Source organism: Callospermophilus lateralis, chromosome 2 (assembly GCF_048772815.1).
Source record: "Callospermophilus lateralis isolate mCalLat2 chromosome 2, mCalLat2.hap1, whole genome shotgun sequence".
Lineage (NCBI taxonomy): Eukaryota > Metazoa > Chordata > Mammalia > Rodentia > Sciuridae > Callospermophilus > Callospermophilus lateralis.
The window spans coordinates 61,783,872-61,799,812 of record NC_135306.1 but is presented as its reverse complement, the minus strand read 5'-3'; the positions used below and the strand labels follow the sequence as shown (position 1 = coordinate 61,799,812).

Genomic DNA, 15,941 nt, shown 5'->3' with positions numbered 1-15,941 from the left:
AACAATCTATACAATATCGTTCTGGAACATCTACATATTTAAATTGTATTCCAAATAATTGTAACCTACACTTTTCTCAAAGATGTACCCACTTAAAACACTTTTATAGTTATTACTCAGATGTTAGGCCAATATGAAAAAGAAATGATTTCTTAGTATGCCAAGTGTGATATATAGCAAACCTATTATTCACAAAGTGTTTGCACACATCAAATACAGGTGCAAGACAAATATAGGAATTTAGAACTTTGTCTACTTCATACCATCATATTACTTTCTGCTATAAATACAAGAATTTTTTCTATCATTCTTCCCTGAGGAATGTCAACTATGCAATGTTATAAGTTCAATTCCTAATTATGAAGACTAGTAAAATCACGAGGAAATATGTTTGAGCATTAGCCACTGGGAATGATTTCAAACATTTAAAAATTTACCTTTATATAAAAGAGAAACAGTCACCCTCCCCTTTTTTTAAGACTAAGATTTGCTAAACATGCAGTGCTTTGAAAACATCTATAATTCAGTCAAATCTATATACTACTTCTTAGCCCCTTCAGTTATTCTCTTGCCTTATTCTAAATCCTTGCTTCAAAACTGTAAACCTAGAAAGACAAGAAGAACTTTAAGGTTCCATCCAAGTCTAAAATCTTTTGACATTAATTTGAATGTATTTTACTGCTTAAAAATAATGACATGTAAATGGATTGTTTCTTATGAATCACAGTCAAAATGCACTTGAGACAGTAACAAACATACTACATAAGAATCAAATCACTAAATAAAATATTAAAAGTAATTTACAAATCTAATTTGTGAATAATTATTCTATTACCAAACAATTCTACTTCATGAAAGAACTTAAGAAGAGGCTTCTTAAAGAGTTCCTCTAATGTGTAAATTACTGTTAACATTTTAATGTAATAAGTCACTAGCAGTCTTGAAAATAGCAATATGTGAGGCCAGTAACAAAGACTCAATTATTTTAAATTAAAATTATAAATCAAGAACCAAAATATTACCACAATTTTTGAGGAACTAGTCCACAAAAGTACAAGTAAAATGCCCAGGTTCAGATATGAGGTATATTCTCATTTCATTCAACTACCACCACCACTACTATTATTATGGCTAATTCTTACACTGGGCTGTGTGACGAACACTGTTGGCTTTACATTTTTTAAAATTTATTTGTTGATAGACCTTTATTTTATTTATACACAGTGCTGAGAAACGAACCCAGTGCTTCTCATATGCCAGGAAAGTGCTCTATGGCTGACCATTTTTAAACTCATTGAATCCTCACAACAACTGTATGACATAGGTAACATTATTATAACCGTTTTACAGATCAGAAAAATGAAAAGATTAAATGATTTCATTGTGTTCTCTCAGCTCGAAAACACACACCTATCCACTTCAACTATTATTTCTAACAACATTTAATTATTTTTCTATTGCTTAAGAATTTAAATTAAATTGGTTTATATCAACTATATAACAATTTTAAAACAATACATTTACTTTAGTATGCACCTGTGTTTATTTTCCTCTTCTTGAGTAAATTAATTGGAATTATGGGTGATGTATACCAAAAACACATAACTATCTGAATTGCCCATGAGTTCTGGCAGGAAAACAAACCAAAACCAAAGTCTAAGGGCTGGGGATGTATCTCTGAAGTATAGCGTTTGGCTAGCATTAGCTAGGACCTGGGTGCAGGGAAAAGACACACACACACACAAATGTCTAAACTTAATTAAAACGTTGTACTGATGTATTCCCTTATTGCAAAAATTATTTGCTCAGATGAAAGAAGGAAAGTATTAGGAGCATGGCAGAGTAATCATTATCCATTTAGTAACACTATAAATCTCCGGTGGCTGAAATAGGTAGTAAAAGATAAAATTATCTTTTAGTGGTTCGAAACAATCACCTTCTATATGAGGCAAAATTGTTTTTCTGAAGAGATTTCGTCCTAAAAACCATTAAATAATGCATTGCTAAAACTGTCAAAGTTGTGGGTTCAACTTTGATCCCACAAAAGCTTTTCCTCCGCCTACACGTGTTCTTTCTTCTTACAGGAACCATTCCACTTTGCGTCTACAAACTCCATGTGCTCCGATAAAAATTTTAGGCATGGGAAATTTGGCTCCCTTCTCAGCCTCCCTTCATTTGGGTGTAAGCTGCTTTCAGCCCACACCCACCACAACCCTCCGTGCCCTGGCCTAGTGCTGCTCCTCCTCCTGGGGTTCTCCGGCACCGACTCAGCACCTATCAGAGCTGCCCCCCGGCCCCAGGCCCAGCCCATCCTCGGACACGTGTGAGGGTGTGTTTGTGTCAGTCTGTCAATCCCACCGGGGACCGGGCTCGCTTACCGAGAGAGAAGCGCCAACTTTTGCTCCAGCAGCATCTCCAGCTTCTGGCCCTGTTTGGAGATCCAGTGGTCCACTCCGTGCAGGCGGTAACAGGTCTCCAGCATCAACCTGAAGTCCGCCACAAACTCGGTGATGCCCGCGTACTGGCCGCTGACGAACTTCTCCTCCATCTTCAGCAGACACAAGCCCTGTCCCGGGTGCTGCAGGAAGGTGCGACTGCCCCGGCCCCCGCTTCGCTGCCCCTCTGCCACCTCCTCCTCCCCGGTGGCAACGCCCCCCAAGGGCTTCAGGAAAGGGGCGGTGAGGCCCCGGTGCTTCTCCTGCAAGAACTCGCCCAGGATTCGGTAGCCTTGCTGCAGCTCGTAGGTCAGCTCCTGTTCCTTGCAGCCACCGCTCGAGACCACCATCGCCTCCGCTGCAGCCTCCTGTTCGTCCGCGTCCTCCAGCGAGGAGGCACTCCTCCGGCGCGCCGGCCCTGAGGCCGGGGCCGCCGCTGCCACCTCCTCCTCCTCTTCCTCGGCCTCTGGTGGCGGCCGCTCCTCCTCCCCCGCCGGCTCCATCTCACCCGGCGTCTCGGGCACGCTCATGCCCCCGGCAGGCCCAAGCTAGATTGTGCGACAGGGCCACTCGAGGCGCCGGGGGACGCGTGATCTTGGACAGCTTCCTCACGGCTCGGCCGCGCCGCGTAGCCCCTGCCGCATCGAGCCTCCGTCTCCCTAGCCGCCGGCTCGAATCCGTGCGCGCGGGGGTCTCAAGCTCGCCACCGGCGGGGCGGGGTTACATGGCGCGCGGGGGAGGGGGGAGAGAAGAGGAGAGCCTAGGTGCCCTCCTCTCCCCTCCCCCCGGCGGTGGCGCGCGCGGCCCTCGCCGGCTTCACCCCTCCGCGCCTCGCCCTCCCTCTCTCCACCGGCCGGGCCCAGCCGGGCGGCCGCGGCCTCCGCGCCCCACCCCCTCCCGGACCGGCGGGGGACTGGGAGGGGGCGAGGAGTAAAGGGGGTTCTCCTCTCGCCTCCCTGGAGTGGGCCGCAGCACTGGGCCGCGGCGGCTCCGGCTCCTCCTCTCCCTCACACCCCCTCCCGCCCCTCTCTACCTGTGGGGGACCCGGGCAGGAGGAGGCGGCGCACGGACGGGGCCTGGCGACAACTGTCAGTTAGAAGCCCCGCTGGGCGGGGGGGAGGGGGAAAGGGGAGGGGCGGGGAGAGAAGGGGGAGGGCACTCAGCCCCCCCGGTCGGGGAGAGCTGTGGTAAGAGGCAAAGAAAGAGGCACCGTCGCCATCCGGGTGCGCATGCGTAGTAGAACAAAATCCCCCCGCCCCCTCGCGTCCCGCCCCGCTCTGCGAAAGTAAGGACTTCAGCCCAGCTACAGGCCCCGAAGCTGGGCTGTGGCGCAGAGCAAGTATGTCATTCACTTGCGACGATCGTAAGGGGCGCGATGGGGGGGAATCAGAGCGCCTGCGCAGCAGCATTCGCCAAGGGACCAACCAATATTCCGATAGGTTGCTCCTTTTGCAAGATATTTGTTAGACCTAAAAGCTAAAATTTTATCCTAAAGAAAGTTGCTATATAACTTTGTTAATAGAAAAGAAATAGAAAACACCAAGTGGAAATCCTCTTCATTGTAAAACCTCCATCCCCTTTTTACCCTCACTTTTTTAAAAAAATAGAATGTTGGAAAGTATCCAAAGGAAATTAAAGGACTTGACTTCACGTGCAAGAGAAAAGGAGGTGATTTATACAATTCTAGCTCTTGAAACTACTGTTACTAGTTCATAACACCAATTCATATTTGAAAACATCCCAATTTTACATTAAAATTTAAAAAAATCTCCGCCCTTTCTATATTCTTGTGTTTGGGGCGGGGGAGGGGGGGTCCTCCTGCTTCAGGCTCCGGGGTAGCTGGGATTGCAGGCGTTTGCCGCCGAGCCCATCTTAAGAATGAAGGCAGGCAATGAAACCTGAAGAAGAAGAAAAAGATCTAGGAAGCTGGGCATCGGAAGCTGAGGCAGGAGGACTGTGAGTTTAAAGTCAGCCTCAGCAATTTACCTTAGGCAATTTAGCGAGACCCTATCTCAAAATAGAAAATAAAAATGGATAGGGATGTGGCTCAGTGGTTAAGCCGCCCTGGGTTCAATCCCCCAAGCCAAAGGGGGGGGAGGGCGGAATACAGATCAGTGAAGTAGAGGAGGGAGATGGAGAGGGAGGAAGGTTTGGGAAAGGAGAGGAAATATGGACTGACTTTAACCAAATCATATATATACGTGAATATATCGCAGGGATTTCACCTTTACGTATATGTAGAAGGTACCCAACATAAATAAATAAAGGAGCCCGGCGGGGTGGCGCACACCTGTAATCCCAGCGGTTTAGGAGGATCGCGAGTTCAAAGCCAGCCTCAGCAATGGGCGAGGTACTTAGCAACTCAGTGAGACTCTGTCTCTAAAAAAAAATACAAAATCGGGCTGGGGATGTGGCTCAGTGGTTGAGTGTCCGAGTTCGATCCCCAGTACCAAAACAAACAAACAACAAGCAAATAAATACAGGAACAAGGGAAAATCAGTAGAGTAAGGAGAATAAGGGTGAGAAAAAGTCCCTCTTTAATTGATTAAACCCAGGGCGGCTTAACCACTCAGCCACATCCCCATCCGTTTTTATTTTCTATTTGAGACAGGGTCTCGCTAAATTGCCTAAGGTAAATTTGATTGAAATAAAATTCCATGCGTATATGATTTTATTAAAATGAACCCCACTACTATGTATAACTATAATGCTCTAATAAAAATAATCCTCCAGGCTAAAAATCCATCTCGAAATATTTCAAATCTAAGCTGTACAGCATTAAATAGTCATTGGTGTGACTTTACAATCTCATTATACGGTTTAAAATTTCTATTTAAATGACTAGAAAGCGGACGCATCATTTACATTAATTTACATTAGATTAAATGTTGTTTAAAATCAGTCTGTGTGGGGAATTAATGATTCCCCAAAGCAGATACTACTATTTTCTGACATATACCTAATACACAGATACTACTATTTTCTGAAAGATACACCTAATACACAGAACTCTTGCTTAAAACTTGGAATTATTTAAGCACAAAAACAAAATTATAGAAATAACGTATTTTAAAGTAAAATTATAGAAGTAAATGGTTGAGACAGTCTGACCTTTGAGATTGTTTTAAGTCTTGTGTGAGGTTTAAAGGACTGATAAAATTTTAAAACTATTTTTTTTTTTTTTTTTTGTCCAGCAAGTTAAATGAGTTGTAGGTAACATGGTGAAATGTAAGTTTTTAGGGCACTTACACTCTCCTCCTCTGCACACAAACTCATCTGGTATTCAGGGTCTCCTCTTATTGAATCAGACATTAATTTATTAGACATTCCTCAGAGGCTGGACGCGTACTTCAGCTTGCAGGAGGAAAAGGGTAGGGACCAGACCTACTTAAGCAACTAGCAAACTAACATATGTCCAACTGGACATTCCTCATTTCCTTCCACAAAGCCCCCAAATTTGGAGCCTGCCCTACCAAAGCAAATATCCCTTCCTCCTTTTTAGCAACCAATCATATTTCATAACTCAGATAATGGCTACTATTTTTTGAATCCTGTGCCACTAAGCACTTCAGTCATTATCTCCTTTAATTCTTAAAATGATCTTATAAGCTAGGCATTATCCTCATTTTATAAATGAGAAAACTAACACTTAGGTTAAGAAAATATTTGCCTAAATTCAAATCTAGGTGTAGTATTCAAATCATACTTCAAAAACTTCAAATGCCAAAATACAAGTCATTTGGCAGAATTTCTAATTCCTCATGCACAAGAGTATAGGGAATTGCCAGAAATATTGACCAAGGCTTTCTTAAAGTATATAAAAGAGAAAGACGTGTGGGTGAGTAGAACCAAGCTTACTCTAGTTCATGCAGAAGCCAACTTGATAGTAATCCTAGCTATTATGAAAGTAGGATCAGGCCCTTGAACTTAAATACAATAATACTTTATTACATAATAAATATATTGATTATAGATAAGTTAGAAAATATACATAAGTGAGAAGACTTGTCACTTAGTCCCACTCTCCAGAGAAAACCTCTACTAAAACTTCAGTAGAATTTTAAATTTATTCATCTATACTTTTATTTAATTAATTAATTTTTTGGTACTGGGATTAAACCCAGGGGTACTTAACCACTGAGCCCTATCCCCAGCCCTTTTTATATTTTATTTAGAGACAGGATCTTTCTAAGTTGCTTAGGTCCTTAATAAGTTACTGAGGTTGACTTTGAACTCATGATCCTCCTGCTTCAGCTTCCCGAGTTGCCGGGATTATAGGTGTGCACCACAACACTGGCTTTATTTAAATTAAATTATGACCATACTAAATGTAATGTCTTTAACTTTTTCCTCTCCCCTCATTAATAAGTAATTGTATGGAATAGAGAGGAACTGTATGTGTAAGACAACTTTATATATCTGTCTAGAGTGACCTAGATTGCTTGTCCATCTGAATTGGTAGGGAATGAACTGGGAAAATTCCAATATAAAAGGAATTCCAAGGTATTTAAAAAAAAAAAAAAAAAAACACAGTAGAAGTACAAACAAGGGCAGTAACAGTGATGATTTATTGAGCGTTTACTAGGTCCTAAATATTTGCTAAACACTTTACACACACAGTACTCACAATAGCCCCAGGAAATCACAATAAATGTATTTGTTTTTAAGTTTTGGGTTGAAAATTTGTTGAATAGAAAGCTTTTTTTTCTACCCTACAAAAGCTCAACATTAAAGACTGACATTCCAATTAACATAATTAACCCTAGATTTATACAACTGTTTTCTTATAATACACACATACTGATAAATGACCAGTCTCAAAGCTGTTTTCTTTTTAATGTTTAAAGATAAAACTAAGTTGTTTTGCTTTCATAACAGAACATCCTTCAGTGCTACTAAAAGAATCTGTTAGGGGTATTTGAAATAGAAATCTATTTAAGCCCCATTCTGAATTCAGGCTTCTCTTCTTATTGAGCTGCTTTGCAGGGGGGAAAATGTAATACATACACAAAGCAATACTCTATTGAAACACATAACACTGACAGACTCCCATAAATATTGATTACTTACTATTTGTCAAATACTATTAGAATATTACATACTACCAATGTTAGATGTACCAGGACTCCCTTTTCTGTAACCATGATTCTTGGAGTTCTGGATAACTTTAAAAAATGCAAACCATGTTGGTTAGGAGATTTAAAAGTTCTCATAACTTTCAGCAGAACACTTTGGGAACTAGAATATTGGTATGTCCTGCCCAATTCTCAAGAGTCTTTACATTATTTAAAAAGTTCACATACACTATAGAGAAAACTTCCACATCCATTGCAATATCTTAAAACTCTTGCTTAGTTCCAGCAAACTACCATTACATAAAAACCAGGAGTACTATCAAGGAGGAATAAGCCTGTCACTATATCTATCATCCTCGAGTCTAAAGATGTTTGTCCTGGAAATTCTCCTAGCTTATCTTTGTAAGCTCTTAGCATCTTGTGACAATCACCATGACATCTTGGCACCAAGTATAGCAATTGCCCAGCATCAATTGTTCAGACAAATAGTAACAATCTCTCTACTTCACACCAAATAGGGAAAAGGTGACAAACATTCTAAGACAACTGGAAGCATAGGTTATCACCAAGGTCTATGTTTAAGAGATAAAACATGCAAGGTGAACAGAAGGCTTGAACATTAACTAATCTTGGAGAAACATGGGGAAGAAATATAAACTGCTTAGCAGGGAGAGAAGTTTTCTCATTTTATAACGGAATTCACTCACAATATTTATTTATAGTTACTTTTATGATAGATAGATAGATGATATGTAAGTAATATTAAAGTGCTTCAAGCAAAATTTAGCAATTCCTGTAAGGCTTCCTGCTGTTCATTATCAAGTTGTGATATACATTCTAACCATAATTCTTCAGATGTTTGTACCTGACGAACAACATTAGCAAGGCGTTTGGCACAAGGATCTTCATAGCTAATAGTCTCATTAATTTTTCCTTCTGCAATTATACTAATTATTTTGGGGAGATTAGAATTATTTGGACCAACTACAACTGGGTGGTTACTTTCAATTAAGTCACAGAGAAAACTCAAAGTCTGAATCGCTTCCTCTTTATCTTCATGCAGTGGAAGCCATGATAACCAGTGTGGAAGAACTTCATCTACATTTACACAGTTAGGCTTAAACTTCAAAATCTTCCCTATTGCTGAGATACAGTTCTCTGTCGCAATGACATTTTTTTTAGTTTTGGAATTTGCACACTTAATAACTTTTACCAGTAGTGGAACAGCTTCTGAACATAGAGAACGATAATCATCTCCACCAAACTGTGCCATAACACCCAGGCCATAAGCAGCAGCTTGCCTGACTTCAGGGTTGTTATCTCGCATATTTAGTAGCATTGGCCACCGAAAATATTCTACATATTTAAATGAGGTTGGGCTGCAGTGCTCTATGATATCATCAAATATGCATAATCCCCACTGTCTGTCTGGCCATGGTCTACTTGAACATATTAGATTTACAATTAATGGAAGTAGCTGTTCAAACCATGGTAAAATCTTTTCTTTATAAGTACTAAATAATGAGTGCAAAATATCTGATACTTTGGTCAGAATATAAACATCACATTCATCCTCATCTTGCAGAGACATCTCAACCTGTTGGTCATAGTTTTCTTCTTGTCTTTTAACCTGTCGTAATTCTTGGTTTTTAAAATGTCCTTCAAGTTTTGCTTTCAGTATTCCTCCCAGTTCTTCCAAGTGTTCATCATTGAGGCAACCATCTCCCATTACCTCAATGGACTTTGCAAAAGAATTCATTATTTCTGAGAGTACATCAGTATCAGGTTCAGTTCCTATAGCCTTGATTAAGGGGTCACATATGAACTGCCACATCTGTGAAAGATACTCTGGACCACGAATTCTTGAACATTCCAGGAGAAAAGGCATGGACTCTGCAGCTGCCACTCGAACATTGTCATGGAAATAAAATTTCAGTAAGGGAACCATTAATTTCACAACTTGTTCTGTATACTCCACAAATCCTTCTCTTAACTCCTTAGCATAGTAAACCAACATCTGGCAAGCAGTTGCTTTTGCTTCAAGTCCTGAAGTTTTAATTCCAAAACTTTGCTGGTCTCCAAGATTTACAAATTGCCATCCATCATCATCACTCATATTCTCTACATCTTGTGTGTCTAAGAGAGCGACATCAGGTTTAGCTGAAGCAGTCTTAATAAGAGGCTCAATAACCAGTGGAAGGTACTGTTGGAAATCTTTTCCAAGAATTTTACACATTCTAGCCCAAGCTGAAACCATGTAAGAGGTCTGAGGGTCATCATCTTCCATATTATTCAAGTCTAATTGTGTCTTCAACAATAGCTGCATCACATTTGATGCATCTTGCATAAATTTTTCCTTCCCAACAGCAAGACCAACATGGCTAATGCACTCAATAGTTTTTCCTCTCAGAAGCTTGAGTTCCTTCTGAACAGCAAGCTCAACAATATGCTTTAGTGAGGGCATAAATATGTCATAATATGGAATAAATTTTTCTTCTATTGTATCTGCAACTGAGGCAATGGTTGTCACAAGCTGTTCCAAGGCCAACTTAGTTCCATTCCGAATCAACTCTTGAAGTTTAATCACCAAGATAGAATGAAGATTTTTCACCATACTATCCAAATAGAGAACTAGCAATGACTTGGGGCAATCTTCAATAAAAATAATAAGAGCAGAAGCTGCATGAGATTGTACACGCTGATTACCTTGATTTTCCATCGTACGCAACAAAGCTGCAATCACTGTTTCATGGAATTTCTTTTGGAAACTAGGTGCAAAATCTGTAGCCATTTGTCCAAGTGTAGTACAGGCTGCAGCCCTCACCCTTGGATGAGGATCCTGAAGAAAAAGTAAAACAGAGTTAACAGTTTCATCTAGAATTGGTTCCATTTGCTGATGGCAACCTTCTCCAATGGCAGATAAGGCCATTAATCCAGCATGTCGATATTTCCAGTCAGGGCTCTGAAGCATTTGCATAATATGCTCCTTGGTCATTGGTAAAACAACTTTTCCACCAAGCCCACAAGCCAGTCTGTCTAGAGCACTCTCAGCAGCAACTGCATTGCTGTCAAAATCATCTTCTTCCATTTCATCAGCATTTACCCAGTCCTCATCATCCTGTAGATCAACCATCATTGCCAATATATGAGGAACTGCCTGTGCAATAATATTTGTATGTTTTTTCAACATTGGAGTTGCAGTTTCAGACAAGGTCACTATTACTTCAAGGGCCAGCTGGCGTTGCAGGTTACTAAGTCTAGAATCTCCACATAACTTCAGGCTCAACTGTAGAGTATCTTCTAAATAAGGACCCAAATACTTAGGTACTGTATCAGCAATCTCAACAAGGGATTCTAGCACTGAATCATCATCCTGGTAGCATGAATCATTGACAGCTTGTAAGATTCCAGGAAGCAAGTCTGCAAAGTCTTTGAAAAGAGCAATATTATTCTCATTAGCAAGTACAAATGCAGCTGCAGCTCTAGCAGATAATGTCCTGATTGCTGGATGTTCTTGATCTTGAATACACTGATCCAACAACCTTTTGATGATATCCAAATCGTGCCGATCTTGGTTCCCAAAAATTCCAGGAAAGTGCCAGAAGACGTGAAGTGCAACTTCCCACAGAACCACATTTTTAGAGTAGATCGAATCAATAAGGAACTTCAGACCTTCTGGCCAATGGTTAGTGCCATCCTCATCTATCAAATTCCTGGCCAGCACCGCAAAAATATCACAGAGCTTTTTCCTCATGCTAGCATGTGTTTCTAACTTAACAGCCAGTATCAGTTCAATCTTGACATCTCTCTGAACATCAGAAGGCAGATTTGGGTAAACCTCCTCAAACCCAGAGGACAAAAGCCGGCGTAGCAGTGCGGCAGCCATTTGTCTCACCTCATAACCTGCTCTTCTATTTCTGACGGCATCTAAGAGGAATGTAGTCTTACACAGACCTGGAATATTTTCATAGATTTCCTCTGCTTGCCTCCGCACCATGCAGCTTGGATTGATCAGGTTCTTCAGAAGCTGGTAGAACTCTTGCTTTTCCGACACGATCGCCGGCACCCCTGCAGACCCGGCCGCCGCCATCGCGCCCTGTCAAAGCTACGGCTACCGGGAAGAAGGGATGGGGTCTGTGGCTCCAAGCAGTGACGTAAAAGAAGCGCCAGCAGGGATGGGCGGGGGCGCTTCTCCCTCCCCGGCCTGGGCGCTCTAGGAGCTTTTGGAGGAAGGCAAGACTTGGTTTCACAGAGGTGAAAGCAGGGTTCAGGTAAAGGGCATCCTCCATTTGTTTTCTGATCTGGTAAAAGTGCACCTTCGGGGATGGGGGGAAAAGGAAGAGAAAGAAGAAAATGACACTATTGATTATATTGGAAAGGGATTAAGAGTGATTTTTAAATTTATAAACTATATTGGTGTTACTCTGAAAATTCTAAAATAAGTGCATCTTTAGAACATGCTAAGAAGCTAATCACGAAAGACCACATACAGTATGAGTCCCTGTATATGAAAGGTCTCGAGTAAGCAAATCTGTACAGGCAGACATTAATGGTTGCTATAAAGCTGGGAGGAGGGAAGAACGGAGCATGACTGTTGTCAGATGGGGAGTTTCTTTGTGAGTGATGAAAGTGTTCGATCATTGTGATAATGGTTGCACAATTCTATAATTATACTAAAATTATATAAGAGTCGTGCAATTAAATTGGTGAATTTTATGGTATATGAATACTAACGAAGTCGTTTACAAAATAATGATGGGTAGAAAAATGACAATAATGATTTCTGCTCCACTACCACATCTAATGCAGTCTAAAGTAGTGCTCAACGTTGATTGTGTACCAGAATTACTTGGCTTGTGAACTGTAATAAAGAAGGGAGAGACAAATGAGTAAAGTATGGTGGAAAGTGATCTGGACTGATAATCAGAACACTTGAACCCTGGTCTTTTCTCTAAATTAATTTTGTTTTCTTATCATGCCACTCAAGATTTTCCTTACATGGTGTCTAAACTGTAACATTAAGGGGGTTCAGTGATTAGAATCCCAACTACACTTCAGTAGGAAGCTGCAGAGTTTACTTCAAGAAACAAATGTCCCTGAGACTGTTTCTTTAATGCAGGCAGATGTGTCAATTGAAAGCACAATGATCAGCTTAACAAAAATCAGGTTGTACTGTGTTTTAGAAGGTAGCCACACTCATTTTGAACCTTATACAAATTTAGAAGGTTGGAAGGATAGGTATAATACTAATTTTAGATAAGAAGCGGAAACTCAGGGAGGTTTGGGGATTTGCCTATGATGATACATCTGAGTTTCAACTTCACCTCTTTGGAAAGTGACACCAATGTTCTATAGTGCTTCCCATATTGCTCCAAGTTTTACAACATCATTAAAGGCCCTGAATTAATGCAAAGTCTGTCTTAAACTTCTCCAAATAGGCTTATTTTTAATTTTGTAAATTGCTGCTACATGTACACACAAAAATAGAAAAATTATTGTTCTCACATTAATCAGATGACAGATGAAGTAGGTAGTCTCATAAACTACTTTGTGATGTAGTTCTCATTCTGTAGACTGCATCAAAATCACTTGGGATACTTATTAAAATATAGACATTAGAGCCCAACATCTAGACTACCAAATCAAAATTTTTGGGACTTCAATGCAAGCACATTGGTTTTCTAGAATACCCAAATTTGAGAACCATTGATGAGATCTATTCTGGTTCTGATTCCAAGATCTTGACAACAGTACTGTATTAGCATGTTGCCACATTCATAGTAAACCTTACACAGATTTATAATGTTGGTAAACTATGTATAATACTAATTTAGATGAGACATTTCTCACTTTTTTATTTTACTGTTCCTTAAAAAAAAGCTTACCTTAAATCCTTTGAATTTGCTGTTTTAGAAAATATTAATGAATTTTGTGAGAAAAAAAGGATTCTCTTAACACTACATCCATCAACATATTATGGATTTATTAAAAATCACAATGAGATGTCACCATAGGTGCACCACAATATTTTAAATGAAAATATATGATAATACCAATATAGATGTGGGACAATAGGGAACTCAGTTATATTTTTGTTAGGAGTTTAGATATTAGTACAAGGACTTTGGGAAAATGTTTGAAAATTGTTGTGTGCAAACCTTATTGAGGGTATACTCAAGCATGCTGCTCGATGCCAGGGGTAGAGATTGCACACATGAGAAAGCTCATGAGAGATAGTGTCCCATAGTGTAGGGATCACTGTGGTAATAAGTCTACCAAGGAACCCATGGAATAGTGGAGGCAGCTAATGTACTCTGGATGTGGAGGAGGTCAGGTAAAACTTTCCAGAAGAGGTGATCAGAGGTGATTTTTGAATAGAATGAATCTTCATTTGTCAAGAAAGAAGTTGGTTTAAGTGGAGAAAACAACATATTGAAATGAAAAGGACTTAGAGCATAGAGTGGTCAGGGATCTGTCATGTTTCAGTATTTCTGGAGCATTGAGTATGGGACTTGAGAGATCCTGGGTATGACACGGGAGGCAGCAATGGGGAAGATATGAAATTAAATGGAGATCAGATCATCATGAAAGGTATTCTACTCCATACAAAGAAATTTGGAGTTTTTCTAAAGGTAACAAGGAGCCATTTAAGGATTTTAACCAGGGACTATGAAATGAAAAAAAACTTTTAGAAAGATTACTTTGATAGGAATATAAAAACTAAAGTGTGAAGACTGGCGACATTTAGAAGGCCAATAACCTAGTTCAGTTACTATTGAAAGTCTAAACTGTAGCAGTAATGGAGGAAAAGAAGGGGAAAACTGGAGAGATTTTTTAAGTATTATCAATAGTATGGCATGAGGAACCCAAGAAATCTCCTAAGTTTTGGCCTGGGTATCTGGTTGGAGGTGTTTCTATTCACCTCTTTACATACCTCTAAAAGAATAAAAAAGGAGTGTTAATGGAGATCAAAAGACTACGAACCCTTCTGGAGGAAAAAGAGGTTTCCCCAAGAAGGTAAATCCCAGGACCCATATATTTTGTTCTTTTGTTGCTCCCACATGCTATAGTGGTACTTATAATTTCAACAGTAGGAGCTAAACTGAATCCACTTTAGGAAAACTATTTATGATCCTTTACTTTAGAACACAAATTTTGTATTGTATTTTCCTAAGGAATAATAGCATTGAACACATTTTGATGTGCTTTGTTTGCACATTTGTATACCTTTTTGGTTTAAAATCTTGTTTCCTTTTTAGATTGAACATTTCTATTTACTTTTCTGAATTGTCATTCCCCCTTCCCACCCCCTTTCTTAGACTGTACATAATACCCAAGATTTCAAGACTGGACTTGCAGATTTGGTTAGAGTTGAACAACTGTATTAAATTTTGTGATTAATACTGGCTTTGTTTGCACTGGTGGAGAGATCATCTCAAGAATGTTTCCACAAGGTGGCTCAATATTAGACAATCAAGGTGTTAATTTATTAGCAGTTCATCAAGCAGGGAAAGTTCAAGGTAAGTTGCAAATTTTTTTCCAAGAGCTGAGAGATTTGAAGTCAAATAAGAAGGATTGAATTAACTTGAACATACCTGACATTTTTACAAGGATAATCCAGAACAACTATCAAAAAAAAAAAAAAAAACAGAAAAAAAAAAAAAAAAACAAAATGACACAAAGCACAAAAGCTTCAGCTATCGTAATATGGGAAAATTTGAATATCAAAAAGAATAACACCTGTAATAGATTAAAACATTAACTATATAAGCAAAAGTGATGATTTTCTAATATTAAAAAAGCCACTAATTCATTGATCACCTTTGGAGGTTGCTAAGACCTCAACTCTGAAAATAGCCAAAATTTTATAAGGGAATGTTCTTTTTTATAGAATTCCAACTAAAAAATGCATAAAGAAAGCTAAAATCAGAAAACTGCTGTGCTATAACCCTGAATGAAATAATGAAGCTAGGTAACTGTAAACAATGGATGTTAAAAACAGTAAGTGAAACATTGATTGGGAATGTTTAGAGGGATTACTCTAAAATTACTGATTGATTTTCATATTAGTAAAAAATGGGATTAAACCAGAAGTTTCATGTTCTCTTTTAGCTCTACACCCACACTGTCTATGATCTGTTCTCTGATGCTAAGATTAGCCTCTGAAAACAAAATTCTCCTTTCACAGTTAGGTCTATGTTTAAGTTCCACCAATAGGAACCAATAAAGATTGGAAATGAAAAAAGGGAAAGAAAAGGGATTGATCCTTGTTCTTTCTGTTGTTCTCTAAGTTGTCTCAGCAGTGGCCCTTCTTTTGGGGACAGCAGCTTCCTGCCTCTTGCAGCACTATGAAAACCCCAACTACACCCCCTGTCTCTAGAGGTACCTGCAGTGGCCTTGGTATACCTTTTCCTCAGAGATTTCACCCACA

At 39.7% G+C, this 15,941-nt stretch overlaps 2 protein-coding genes across 5 annotated transcripts in view; both read right to left on the bottom strand.

Moving 5' to 3' along the window:
- The window catches only part of Brd10 (bromodomain containing 10), an 85,881-nt gene extending 82,727 nt beyond the window's left edge, over positions 1–3,154 (bottom strand). For all 3 annotated transcript variants that reach the window (XM_076845993.2, XM_076845994.2, XM_076845995.2), the window contains exon 1: positions 2,379–3,154. In XM_076845993.2, the coding sequence (XP_076702108.2) occupies positions 2,379–2,965 (587 nt within the window). In that variant the 5' untranslated portion in view covers positions 2,966–3,154. The remainder of the gene's footprint in view (positions 1–2,378) is intronic.
- Positions 3,155–6,984: 3,830 nt separating this feature from the next.
- Ranbp6 (RAN binding protein 6) lies at positions 6,985–11,619 on the bottom strand. 2 transcript variants are annotated; one of them, XM_076845992.1, is made up of 2 exons: positions 11,465–11,619; positions 10,201–10,349 (listed from the first exon to the last, which is right to left on the bottom strand). In XM_076845992.1, exons 1-2 carry the CDS (start codon positions 11,598–11,600, stop codon positions 10,279–10,281), a joined length of 207 nt encoding a protein of 68 aa, XP_076702107.1. In that variant the 5' UTR covers positions 11,601–11,619; the 3' UTR covers positions 10,201–10,278. The 2 variants fall into 2 exon arrangements, with proteins under 2 accessions (XP_076702106.2, XP_076702107.1); XM_076845991.2 differs by having other exon boundaries at positions 6,985–11,619.
- Between the last annotated feature and the right edge of the window lie 4,322 nt (positions 11,620–15,941).